At 43.7% G+C, this 13,970-nt stretch overlaps 1 protein-coding gene across 2 annotated transcripts in view; it reads left to right on the forward strand.

Moving 5' to 3' along the window:
- Positions 1-13,970, forward strand: part of prex2 (phosphatidylinositol-3,4,5-trisphosphate-dependent Rac exchange factor 2) — a 420,366-nt gene that overhangs the window by 175,157 nt on the left and 231,239 nt on the right. For both annotated transcript variants that reach the window (XM_043689238.2, XM_043689237.2), the window contains exons 21-23: positions 191-308; positions 8,328-8,512; positions 12,403-12,564. In XM_043689238.2, coding sequence (XP_043545173.2) covers positions 191-308; positions 8,328-8,512; positions 12,403-12,564 — 465 coding nt within the window. The remainder of the gene's footprint in view (positions 1-190; positions 309-8,327; positions 8,513-12,402; positions 12,565-13,970) is intronic.

Here is a 13,970-nt window from a genome sequence, read left to right on the forward strand (position 1 = left end):
GTACTACATGTTTTCCACACTGTCACAAAAGGAATAAAAGAGAGAATATGCAGATTTCCTCTTTTTCACTCTGACCCAGGGTGTCTGCTTTTAAAGGTGTTTCCTTGCAACAGCAAATCAATCGTGACGTGTGGAGTAAAAGTGATAAAAGGAATTGTAATCATGTTCCATTTCTCTTCTGGTTATATAGCAAGACTCTATTCAGTGGGTGTACAACAACATAGAAAGTGCCCAGGAGGAGCTACAGAAAACCATTTTAAAGTCCCCACCCTCCGGGGAAAGTGAGGAACAAGATGGATTTGATGAAGGTACGTCAAAATTCGGTATGATTTGGGGGCGACACTTTAAAGGCACTCTCACCTCCAGTCTGCACTATGTGAATCTTTTCCTCATGTTTCAAAAACTGACTCAAACCAACTTCATGCTTTTTCCAGCTGAAGTAATCCTTTCTCTCTGTTCAAAAAAAAGATCTGAGAGCGCAAATAAATGACATGCTTCACAGATACAGTATTCTTTTTGTTTTTAATCTTTTCATGAGATATGGTCCCAGATTCTCTGATGGCTGGACAGCTGTTATTCCAGTGTAACTGGGAGTTGTGCATGGGGACAGTACAGAATCCCTGTTGTAACACACTTGGTAAGGAATTGCCAGGGGAAAATGAATTTTCCGCTGGGCAATTACTCTAGATCGGGAACCCACCAAAGTGTCCATTGAAATTGGAGACGTAAGAGAGTTCTGATGAAAGTCAGTAAAAGAGTCCCTCAGGGAATGTTGGACTGGTCAATCTGTAGGAGACAGTGAGACAGATGCTGGAGCCCTTCATCAGGCCGAAACATCGATTTTCTTGCTCCTCGGATGCTGCCTAACCTGCTGTGCTTTTCCAGCAACACACTCTCAACTCTGGTCAAAATGTAGTCTAACTCCTGAGTAACTAGTAAACTGACCACATACATACCTCTCACACACATCTAAGTACAACACCACTGGGCCAGTGACACTATCCTGGAGGTGAGTGCTCCCCTTTCCCTGTCCCAATTGCTGCTTCTGATCTCCTTTCTTCATTCCTGAACACCTCCACTGGAACAAATGCCTCTGCCCCCCCCCCCCCCCCCCCCCCCAAACACCCCCACTACCCTTCCAGCTCCTTCTCCAACTGCTGACTTCCTCTTGACCAACACCCCACCTCCCACTCCCATCCAGCCAACGCCGGCATCCTGACCCCCATCCCCAACTGACATTCCACTCACCTGGCCCACCCCTGCCCCTCCCGGGTCCTGATCTGATGACTATTTGCATGAATTACCTTCCTCTGCCAGTTTTATGCTTCAAGAGAGATGGGCGTACATCTTTGCATTTAGGGACACCTGAGCGGCCTCTCCTCTAATAAGTGCAGAGCTCACTCCTATGGTTTTCAAAAAAGATGGGCCAAGTGGCAATCCACATGAGATTGCCATTCCTCAGATAATCCAGCCAATAATGGAGCAGCTGAAAGCAACAAATGCAGGAGATCCCAGCGGGTCAGGCAGCATCCACAGAAAGAGAGCAAGCTAATGTTTTGAGTCTAGATGACTCTTGATCAGAGTTGATATGAAGTGCGGAGGGGGCAGCGTGGTGGGGGGGGGGGGGGGTGTTTGGTGGTGCGGGTAGTGGGTGTAGGATGCTGGTGGAGAAAGATGTTAGTAGGGAGCAACACAGGAAGGAAGTCAGCCTCATAATTATAGGTCTTGAAGTTTCCTGATGTTACAGTTGAACACAGATTTACAAGTATGTCCATAAGCAGTTTACGTTTATTACACGAGACTATGTTTGTATGGTATTAAGTTTAAAAAATCACACAACACCAGGTTAGAGTCCAACAGGTTTGTTTGGATATCCAAGTAATCCTGTTGGACTATAACCTGGTGTTGCATGATTTTTCACTTTGTCCAGCGCAGTCCAACACCAGCACCTCCTCATCATTTATATCATATGGCAGTTGACAAACAGCATTATCTTCTTTATGACTGTCTCATTCTGATGGTCTGACTACTGCTATTAATTGTCAAGATTAGAGTGGTGCTGGAAAAGCACAGCAGGTCAGGCAGCATTCGAGGAGGAGGAAAATCGATGTTTCGGGCAAAAGCCCTTCATCAGGAATTCTCCTAGGATGCTGCCTGACCTGCTGTGCTTTTCCAGCACCACTCTAATCTTGGCTCTAATCTCCAGCGTCTGCAGTACCTACCTCCACCTACTGCTATTAATTTTCAGACGGAGCATGATTGCTTTCCATATTATCGTTAATTTGCAGTCCCAGACAACATGGTTCGGAATCTACTTCAGACTGACATTCAAACCCACACATTAGTGCGCAGACACAGTGTGAGTTTACCTCCAGCACGGGATTTTATCTGATGAGCAATTCTTATGTATTATGTTACTGAAGAATCCAAAAGACATTTATGACAACTATTACGTACAAACATCAGGTATACAGTGTCAGGTCTAATATTAAGCTTTGAAAAGATCAGCTTCCATTCGTGTGTCATTCTTCATGTGATCTGTGGTAAAATGGAGTAGGAGGATTTAATACTCTCGGGCCACATGTTATGATGTAATAATGATATCATGAGCAGTTCATTTAAGGATTACTGAAACGTAAGTCCTGGGGAGTGTTGCTGAACAAAGAGACCTTGGAATGGAGATTTGTGTTCCTTGAAGGTGGAGTTGAGCGTAGACAAGGTAGTGAATAAGTCATTTGGTATGCTTGCCTTCATTGGTCAGACCACTGGGAATAGGAGTTGGGAGGTCATGTTGCAGCTGTCCAGAACATTGGTTAGGCCACTTTTAGAATACTGCACTCAGTTTAGATCTCCCTCCTATGGGAAAAATGTTGTGATACTTGAAAGGGTTCAGAAAAGATTTACAAGGATGTTGCCAGGGTTGGAGGGTTTGATCTACAGGAGAGGCTGAATGGTCTGGGGCTATTATCCTTGGAGTGGCAGAGGCTGAGGGGTGACCTTATAGGGTTTTTTTAAAATTATGAGAGGCATGGATAGGGTAAATAGACAAGGTATTTTCTGCAGGGAGGGGGAGTCCAAAACTAGAAGTTTAAGGTGAGGGGGCAAGAGTTAAAAGGGACCTAAGTGGCAACGTTTTCATGCAAAGGGTGGTGCATGTATGGAATGAGCTACCAGAGGAAGTGGTGGGAGGCTGATGCTATTACAACATTTAAATGGCATCTGGATGGGTATATGAATAGGAAGGGTTTTGAGGGATATGGGCCAAGTGCTGGCAAATGGAACTAGATTATTTTAGGATATCTGGTCTACATGGATGAGTTAGACTGAAGGGTCTGTTTCCGTGCTGTACATCTCTATGAGTCTATGACTCTAAAAGACGTTTCTTACAACTGTTATGTACAAACATTATATTCCTCAGGTATATAGTGACTGGTCTAATAGTAAGCTATGAGTTTGCAATGGAAGAGCCTCTTCCATTAGAGTGTCATACTTCAAGTGATCCATGGTAAGATGGAGCAGGAGGCTTTTCTATCCTCGGGTCACATGTTATGATGCAATAATGATATCATGAGCTTTTCTCTTAAGGGATACTGACCCAGAGCCATAACACAAGCATATCATTTGATTCATAAAACTGCAATCATTTTCACTTCCCATCTTCAAACCATAACCTAAATTAATAGCTACTAAAATCTAGTGAACAGTGAGTAAAATTCGTTTTGTATTGAAGTTGGCACCATTTTACTATTTGTTTTAATCTGTCAACAGTAAGAAAAAAAAAATTCTTGAATGTTTAACCTTCTGTTTAGATTTCATGTATGAGTGTTTTGGAAAGACAGAGGTGGCTGTGTGTGTATTTGAATGCAGCTGACTGTTTTCAGGGTTTCCCGGCTGACTCCCTGTGCTCAGTGACCCTTGTTGTGACTTTTTCTCATTGTACGTGATGTCAGATAAGCATAACTTTCTGGTAACAAATAACTATCAAAAATGCATCGTCACAGTTAGAATTACAGAATTAAATAGCTTATCAGTTTTGTTTATTTGAATACTGTGTCCAAGTTTGTGGATTGGAATACTTAATAATAAGGATATGATTAAGTTGGAGAAGGTCTGAAGAGGTTTACCAGGATGTTGCCGGGTGTGGAAGGTTTGAGTTATAAAGAAAGGCTGGGAGTTCTTTCACTGCAGGGTAGGATGTTGAGAGGTGACCTTATAAAAGTTTATAAAATAATGAGAGGTATCAATAACACTTACTTCAGGCACAGGGCCTCCATTTGCTGAGAGGTGTGAGGGAGGAGGAAAGGACTGCCGGGGAATTTTGAAGTGGGTGAGATTTGGCAGGGGGATGGGTATCAGAGCCACATGTCTGAGACGGGGTCAGTTGCAGACTGGACAGTGACAGGATATATTGAATCTATCAGGAAGGTTTCTCACGCGATGAAACAAAGGGATCGGTTAAAGTGTGTCTGCTTTAACGCAAGGAGTGTCCGAAATAAGTGACGAACTTAGAGCATGGATCAGTACTTGGGGCTACGATGTTGTGGCCATAACGGAGACGTGTGTTTCACAGGGGCAGGGATGGTTGCTTGATGTTCCAGGGTTTAGAATGTTGAAAGAGAATAAGGAGGATGGAAAAAGAGGAGGGGGTGTAGCATTGTTAATCAGAGAGTACATCACATCTACAGAAACGAAGGTTGTTGAGGAAGGTTTGTGTACTGAGTCAGTATGGGTGGAAGTTAGGAACAGCAAGGGAACAACCACCTCATTGGGGCTTTTCTACAGACCACCTAATAGCAGTAGAGAGATTGAAGAACTCCTAGGCGGGCAGATTCTGGAAAAATGCAGATGTAACAGGGTTGTTGTCATGGGTGATTTCAACTTTCCCAATATCGGCTGGAACCTCCTAAGTGCAGATGGTTTGGGTGGAGCCATTTTTGTCAGGTGTGTTCAGGAGGTTTCCTTATTCAGTATGTGGACAGGCCAACGAGGGGAGAGGCCATTTTGGATTTGGTGCTCGGCAACGAACCAGGACAAGTGTCAGATCTCGCGGTGGAAGAGCACTTTGGTGACAGTGATCACAACTACCTCACATTTATAATAGCCTTGGAGAGGGAAAGGAGCAGTTACTGAGGGAAGATATTTAATTGGGGAAAAGGAAACTATGACGCTATCGGGCAGGAGTTGGGAAGTACAGACTGGGAGCAATTATTCCACAGAAAGGGCACAGCATTCCTCTGAGACAGGTAAGAAGGGGTAAGGTTAAGGAACCTTGTATGACAAGAACAGAGGAGCTTCTCGTCAAAAGGAAGAAGGCAGCTTACGTAAGGTAGAGGAAGCAAGGATCTAACACAGCTTTAGAGGATTATAGGCTTGCTAGAAAGGAGCTCAAAAATGGACTGAGGAGAGCCAGGAGGGGGCACGAAAAAGGCTTGGCAAGAAGGATTAGGGAGAACCCAAAGGCATTTTACTCATACATGAGGAATAAGAGAATGATCAGGGAGAAGGTAGGAACGGTTAGGGATAGTGGAGGGAACTTGTGCATGGAGTCTGAGCAGATAGGGGAAGCCCTAAATGAGTTTTTTGCTTTGGTTTTCACCAAGGGGACCTTGTGAATGAAAACTTATAGGAGCTGGGATACAGGCTTGACGAGATCAAAATTGATGAAGTTGATGTGCTGGAAATTTTGGAAAACATTAAGATTGATAAGTCCCAGGGCCAGACCAGATTTATCCTAGGTGACTCCGGGAAGCGAGAAAGGAGGTTGCTAAGCCGCTGGCGAGGATCTTTGCTTTCTCACTCTCCACGGGAGTCATACCAGACGATTGGAAGGGGGCAAATGATGTTCCTCTTTTCAAGAAGGATAATAGGGAAATCCCTGGCAATTACAGACCAGTCAGTCTTACATCTGTGGTCAGCAAAGTTTTGGAAAGAATTCCGAGGGACAGGATTTATGGCTATTTGGCAAAGCATAGTGTGATTAAAGGCAGTCAGTATGGCTTTGTGAGGGGCAGGTCATGCCTCACAAAACTTATTGAGTTCTTTGAGGAGGTGACTAGACAGGTCGATGAAGGTCGAGCAGTGGATGTGATGTATATGGACTTCAGGGCATTTGATAAGGTTCTCCATAGTAGGCTCATTCATAAAGTCAGGAAGTATGGGATGCAGGGAGACTTGGCTATCTGGATTCAGAATTGGCTGGCTGACAGAAGGCAGAGAGTGGTTGTAGATGGAAAGTATTCTGCCTGGAGGTCACTGTTGAGTGGGGTCTCGAAGATCGTGAAGCATCATGAATGTGCCCCAGCCTGCCATTGCCATTCCTGAAAGCACCCATTCCACCTCCGATCACACTGGAAGGACAAAGCATCTCAGAATTGAAGTCAGCTATGGACCTGTTTACTAACTGGAGTCAAAGGCTTTTGCCTGAAACGTCGATTTTTCTGCTCCTCGGATGCTGCCTGGCCTGCTGTGCTTTTCCAGCATCACTCTAATCTTTACTCTGATCTCAGACATCTGCAGTCCTCACTTTCACCTCAAAGAAACATTCTGTTGAACACACAAATGAATAATGCTGTACAGGAAACTTCAATGTAGGTATGTAGGCCTTTAACCCCACTGAATTGTAAATGTGTGTCCTTTTGGCTGCTCACAGCAGGATGAGTATTGGCTACACTGAACCAGCCATGCTTGCTAAACTCAGAACACAATGTTCAGTATAATACATGATTTATTGGTGGATAACACTTGCCAAACAATCCCAATTTTGCTCAGATTACGTGGACAATCAATTTAACATTATCAGTTGGTTTTGCATTGTGGCTTAACTGCATTTGCTAGAAGCCATACGTATATAGACTTCAGACCCTCTTCTTTGCAAACTTTGTATTGTTTATGTTTCAAATAAACAAACATTCAGGGATTGCATTCCCCTTGGAAATGACTCATTCAACCTGAGTTGACTTGTCTAGTTTCGATTTCTAGAGCTAACTGTGTAACCTGGCTCATTCTTCATGGTAACTCCTGTAAGCATCAGAGCCCACATGCCAATCAATCACCATCATCTTTTCTTGCAGTGTTAGAGAACTGGTATTTTTGCAATTCTGTCCTAATGCAGGCAAGACAAAAAGATTTGATTTAACATCTCTCTTTTTCAGAAATCCTAAAGTTCTAGACAAGCAAGTAGTTATTGTATTTTGAAATTATGCTCAACTCTGCAATTTGGTCACAGAGTATATACTTTGCTTTTATTAACCATTTTCATCAGTATTCAATTTGAATGCAACAATGAAGAGTAATTATTTTGGAAATGGAAACCGATGGCTGTTTCTCTGTGTGTTTGTTTGTGGATAAACTTCAAAAATGTAGGCCAAAAAAAACCCCGTAAGAACTGTGGATGCTGGAAATCAGAAACAAAAACACATCTCAAAATGTCTGGCAGCATCTGTGGACAGAAATCAGAGCTAACGTTTCAGGCCCAGGGACCCTTCTTCAGAACTGATGGTAGCAAGGAAAAGGATGTTTTTTTGTACAGAAGGTGGGATGAGGGAGTAGATGACAAGGGGAGATAGAATTCCAAGAGAGAGGGAAACAGTTGGACAGACAAAGGAGTGGTGAAAGGTCAGTCAGATTGTTAGTGGCTGACAATGGGTTGGAGTGTGGTAACAGCCCATGTGTGGTGTATGGGAGGGTAGGAGAAAGCACAGCAAAAGGTGCTCAAGCCCTCAAATTGTTGACCTCGATATTAAGTCCAGAAGGCTGGAGGGTTCCCAGGTGGAAATGGAAGTGTTGTTCTTCCAGTTTGTGCTGAGCCTTGCCGGAGCACTGCAGCAATCCTGAGACAGAGCTGTTGGCCAGGGAACAGGGTGATGTTCAAGTGGCAGCAACTGCCCTCTGCAGCTATATATTTAGTGTGGTGCTCTGTGAAGTGATCACCCAATCTGTGCCTCATTTCCTCAATGTAGAGGAGACCACATTGTGAGCAGTGACTCTATTGTATTCCTCCATCCTGTCTTCTCTATAAAAACCATTCTTTTCCTATCTACCATCACTTGTGAAGAAGGGTCACTGGATCCGAAACGTTAACTTGATTTCTCTCCACAGGTGTTGCTGGATCTGCTGAGGTTTTCCAGCAACTTCTGTTTTTGACTCAAAAATGTAGGGATGCGTTAACAATATTGTAAAAAAAGCAAACAGATTGGACTGCTTCTAAAACCAGAAAGTATATTGCTCATACGTGTTCTCATTTGAATTGAAGCAGATTCTGCATTTTGTTCGTTTTGCATTGAAGTAAAAGGATGTTACGTTGACACCATGTTTTATTTTTTCCCCAGAAGTCTTCGATAAGTTTAATACAATGGCTTTAATTGATGGGAGGAAGGACCATGTGAGCCTAACAGTAGATAATGTACATTTGGAATATGGTGTTGTATATGAATATGACAGTACAACTGGAACAAAATGCCATGTTCTGGAAAGAATGAGCGAGCCAAAGGGATTTTTCAACCTAACTGCAAAGGTATGAAAACTTTTGTAATGATTCATGTGTGGCTCAAATATGAAGCTTCTTCATCAAGAATTAACCGATCAACAACTGGTGTCAAAGATGGGCATATAAACAATAAGACTGTAAGATATAGGAGCAGAATTAGGCCATTTGGTCCTTTGTGTCTTCTCCACCATTTGCCAATGGTTTCTCATCCCCATTCTCCTGCCTTCTCCCTATCGCCTTTGATCCCCATACCAATCGAGAACCTATCTATCTCTGCCTCAAAGACAGTCAATGACTTGGCCTCCACCGCCCTCTGCAGCTATATATTTAGTGTGGTTGAGGGACAAACCTATTTACTTTTCTGGAAATTGGTACCCAACATTCACATCATTGGCACAGCTTTTATAAGAGTAATGGGGGAAATGGAAGGAATTACGGTGATGGAGAAAGCTGGGAACATGCATCTGTCTGTGCACAGATTAAAAGGGCTGGTTTCATTACTTAGTAGGGAGAGTTCAGTGTTATGAGTTTACGATGCTTTTTGTAGATAGATTACCACATGGCTCGAAATAATTTGCAAAGCACAGAAGTTTATTCCAGTACAAGGATTGCTTGTTCAGTTCCTGAGAAATGTAAAGGCAAGGTATCACTGGGTGTGTTTCCAGGCTATATGACTCTGTAACTGTAGTTCAGAAGGAATTAACAATGCAGCAGGTTTATGTAGATGAGATGAATTGTGGTAACTCAGCAGAAAAGATTTGACTGCATCCACTGGAACCACAAGTCCTGCCACCTGGAAAAATAAGGGCAGCAGATGTGTGGGAACAGCACCCCATTACAAGTTCTCCTCTAAGCCACTCGACATCCTGACTTGGAGATATGTTAAAAATCACACAACACTAGGTTGTAATCCAGCAGATTTATTTGAAATTTTTGAGCGTTGACGAAGGAGCAGTGCTCTGAAAGCTTGTACTTCCAAATAAACCTGTTGGACTATAACCTGGTGTTGTGTGATTTTTAAGTTTGTCCACCCCAGTCCACTCCGGCACATCCACGCCTTGGAAATATGTGTCAGTCCTTCGCTGTTGCTGAAATCCTGGAAGTATCTTCCTCACAACACTGTGGGTGTCACTACACTGCAAGTGTTTAAAAAGGCAGCTCATGTCTTCGGGGCACTTAAGGTCAGACAATAAATGTTGTGGTTCTGTTCGCCGAGCTGGGAATTTGTGTTGCAGACGTTTCGTCCACTGTCTAGGTGACATCCTCAGTGCTTGGGAGCCTCCTGTGAAGCGTGTGTGTGATGTTTCCTCCGGCATTTATAGTGGTTTGAATCTGCCGCTTCCAGTTGTCAGTTCCAGCTGTCCGCTGTAGTGGTCGGTATATTGCGTCCAGGTCGATGTGCTTATTGATTGAATTCTGTGTGTTAGGATTGAGCCCTCCACTACTACCTGATGAAGGACTGTCGCTCCGAAAGCCAGTGTGCTTCCAATTAAACCTGTTGGACTATAACCTCCCTCTACAAAGATTTCAGTGAGTCCCTCTCTCACTGCACACCCCAGGTCATCCCCCCACCCCAGTCTGACCTATCACCCTCACCTTGACCTCTTTCCACGTATCGCATTTCCGACGCCCCTCCCCCAAGACCCTCCTCCCTACCTTTTATCTTAGCCTGCTGGACACATTTTCCTCATTCCTGAAGAAGGGCTTATGCCCGAAACATCGATTCTCCTGTTCCCTGTATGCTGCCTGACCTGCTGCGCTTTTCCAGCAACACATTTTCAGCTCGGATCTCCAGCATCTGCAGACCTCACTTTCTCATCTACATCATCTGAGCCTAGGTCATCCCTAACAAATATCCTCATCTTGTTTCTTATTATCAGCGCTACTCACCACCTTTTCCATCTGTCTTGACTTTGCAAGAGGTCAAATATCATTGAATGTTATGTTCCCAGTTTTAATCTCCTTGTAACCAAGTTTCTGGAATTGTATATGAGTTCATATTCATTTGCAGTGCCTTGATTTGTACTCTCAGTTCATCTATCCTTTGTGAATGCTCCATGCATTAAGATACAAAGCCTTTAAGTTTGTTGTATATTGAAGTTTCTCAACACTTTTATGGCTCTTTGGTCCAAGATAATATTCACACATTCTGTCCCTTCCTTTTAATTTCTGGCAACAATCAACCCCATCATTTATTAACCATCCTACCTTCCCCTCTACCTCTGATGTTAGAATTCCCCACACCCACCTCTTGCTATTTAGTTTAAAACCCTATAAATAGCCCTAGTTGTGCAATTTCCCTTAGAACAGCTCATTCCCTCCCTAGTACTGGAGCTAATATCCAATGAATTCAAAAATAAAAATTGTGGATGATAGGAACCAGAAACAAAAAACCGAAATTGCTGGCAAATCTCAGCAGGTCTGTCAGTATCTGTGGAGAGAAATCAGAATTAATGTTTCGTATACAGATACCCCTCCTCAGAACTGATGATAGGTAGGAAAAAGTTGGTTTTGATTAGATTAGATTAGATTACTTACAGTATGGAAACAGGCCCTTCGGCCCAACCCATCCACACCGACCCATCGAAGCGCAACCCACCCATACCCCTTCTTACCTAACTCTACGGGCAATTTAGCATGGCCAATTCACCTGACCCGCACATCTTTTGGACTGTGGGAGGAAACCAGAGCACCCGGAGGAAACCCACGCAGACACGGGGAGAATGTGCAAACTCCAAACAGTCAGTCGCCTGAGTCGGGAATTGAACCCAGGTCTCTGGCGCTATGAGGCAGCAATGCTAACCACTGTGCCACCGTGCCGCCCGGTTTTATGCAGAAGTTAGGAAGCAGGGGTGGGGTGGGAGGGGGAAGGCGGTTAAGGAGTAAGTGAGACATGGGGACAGAACCCAAAGAGAGAGAAGAACAGTTGGGCAGACAAAGGGTAGAAAACAGTCAGCCTAGGAGGATGAATAGCTGCTAATGGGGACTGTTAGTGGCTAACAATGGATTGTGTGTCATAGCAGACCGTGTGATAACAAGGCCCGGTGTGTGGGCGTTGGGGTAAGGTTGGTGCTTCTAAAATTGTTGAACTTGATATTAAGTCCAGAAAGCTGCACAGTTTCCAAGGGGAAAATGATGTGTTGTTCTTCCAGCTTGCACTGAGCTTCACTGGAGCGCTGCAGCAAGTCTGAGGCAGAGGTGTTGGTCAGGGAACAGGGGTGGGGTGTTAAAGTGGCAGCCCTGCTAGGTATGGGCAACAAATGCTGGCCAGCCAGTGATGCCCATGTCTCATGAGTGAATAAAAAAACCTTGCAAACAATGAACCAAAAAAGGCAAGCAAAAAGCACCTGTCCTCCTCTGGGATGCTGGGAATGTGTGGGTGCACTGATGTGGGTTTCTTCTCACTGTATTAGTTTGTGGGATAAGGAAATCTCACTTGTTCAGAATCATCGGAAGTGTTCTGTGCTTTTATCTCAAGGTTTAACATGTTGCATGCAATTTAGTTAGATAGGTCTTCCTTCATTCCTCAGTTTGGAATGAGCTCCAAATTTCAATTTAGAATAGAATCCCTACAGTATGGGAACAGGCCCTTTGGTCTAACAAGTCCACACCGACCCTCTGAAGAGTATTCCACCCGTTCCCCTACCCTGACTAATGCACTTAACCAACACATCCCTGAACACTATGGGCAATTTCCCACGGCCAATTCACCTGACCCGCACATCTTTAGATTGTGGGAGGAAACCGGAGCACCTGGAGGAAACCCACGCAGACGCTGGGAGAATGTGTCGACTCCACACAGACAGTCGCCTGAGGCTGGAAACAAACCCGGGTCCCTGGCGCTGTGAGGTAGCAGTGCTAACCACTGAGTCATCATGCTGCCCTGAATTTGCTGCCTTGTTCTATTTCTCTAATAGATCCTTGAATGTTTGGCTGAGAATGATGAGCAGTTTGTGGAACATTGCAACAAACTAAGCTGCTTCGATGAATCAACGCCTCCCGAGCTCCGTTCTAGATTCAGCATTATGCGCAGTGAGAAGCTCGAGCAAATTAACCGAAGGATCACAAATTACAAGAAGGTACGTAGTTATTTGAGGTGCTGAGATTTCGAGGAATTAGCTCCCACCTGCGTGGAGACAGACATTCCATGGAGAACTTAATAAAAACACAACCAATTTAATGATGACAGTGTCTGTGCTAAAATGTACTGTGGAGGCATTGGACTGTGGTGGACAAAGTCAGAAGGAAAAAGTGAGGACTGCAGATGCTGGAGAGTCAGAGTTTAAAAGTTTGCTGCTGGAAAAGCACACCAGATCTGGCAGCATCTGAGGACCAGGAGAGTCGATATTTTCCAGGCATAAGCCCTGCACATTCCTGATGAAAAGCTTATGCCCGAAATGTCAACTCTCCTGCTCCTCAGATGCTGCCTGACCTGGTATGCTTTTTCAGTGCCACACTTTTTGACTTGGACAAAGTCAGAAGTCACACAATGCCAGGTTATAGTCCAACTGGTTTATTTAAAATCACAAGCTTTCAGAGTGCTGCTCCTTCGCCAGGTGAAGCTCTGAAAACTTATGATTTCAGATAAACCTTTTGGACTATAACTTGGTGTTGTTTGACATCTGACTAAAGTTTACTGATCTTGGATGTGTCTACCAATTCATATTATTTTGTAATTGTTTGAATCCTAATGCAGGTACAATCATCATCTCATCCTAAATCTCAATGCTAACATTAATTATAAAATGATGGTTCATAATTGTTTATCTGCAATAAACAACAATTTTGCTCACCACATTGCAGGAGGGATGTGGAGGCCTTGAACAGAGTGCAGAATAGTACGTGTGTCGTTAATCAACAAATCAATCATCTTTTTGCATTGAGGAAGAGATATAGCAAATCAAAAGATGCAGGTGTTTCAAAGACTCCCTCTGGGCTTCCCTCAATGCAACATAGATGTTAATGCATGGGCGACTCTCATTCAGAATTAACTGACTTGGAGGAAACTCCTGTATAAAGGGATATAATTCTTTAAGAGCATCTGGAGACAACAGGAAATACAGAAAAGGAACTGGAGAAAGGAATGTCTCTAATCTCCAAGTCAAGATCTTCATACTTTAATACCATAGAAATGATGAGGTCAGAAATCAGGCGACACCAGGTTATAGTCTGACAGGTTTGTTTGAAATCGCAAGCTTTCAGAGCGCTGCCCCTTCGTCAGGTGACCTGACTACTTCTGACCTTGTCCACCCCAATCCAACACCAGCACCTCCACGTTATAGAAATGATGAAGATATTTCCTTTACAAAGGAGTCTTCAACGCAGTCTTCATTCTTTTATGATTTGCTGGTATGGGTGTTGGACTGGAGTGTACAAAGTTAAAAATCACATAACACCAGGTTATAACCTGTGTGATTTTTGACTTCATTCTTTTACCCTTACTTTTATTAAATGTATTTGGATTGACATTAATATAGCTTTTTTT

This window comes from Chiloscyllium plagiosum, unplaced genomic scaffold (assembly GCF_037043375.1).
Source record: "Chiloscyllium plagiosum isolate Xiang-an unplaced genomic scaffold, Cpla_swu_hap1 HiC_scaffold_4, whole genome shotgun sequence".
Classification (NCBI taxonomy): Eukaryota; Metazoa; Chordata; class Chondrichthyes; order Orectolobiformes; family Hemiscylliidae; genus Chiloscyllium; species Chiloscyllium plagiosum.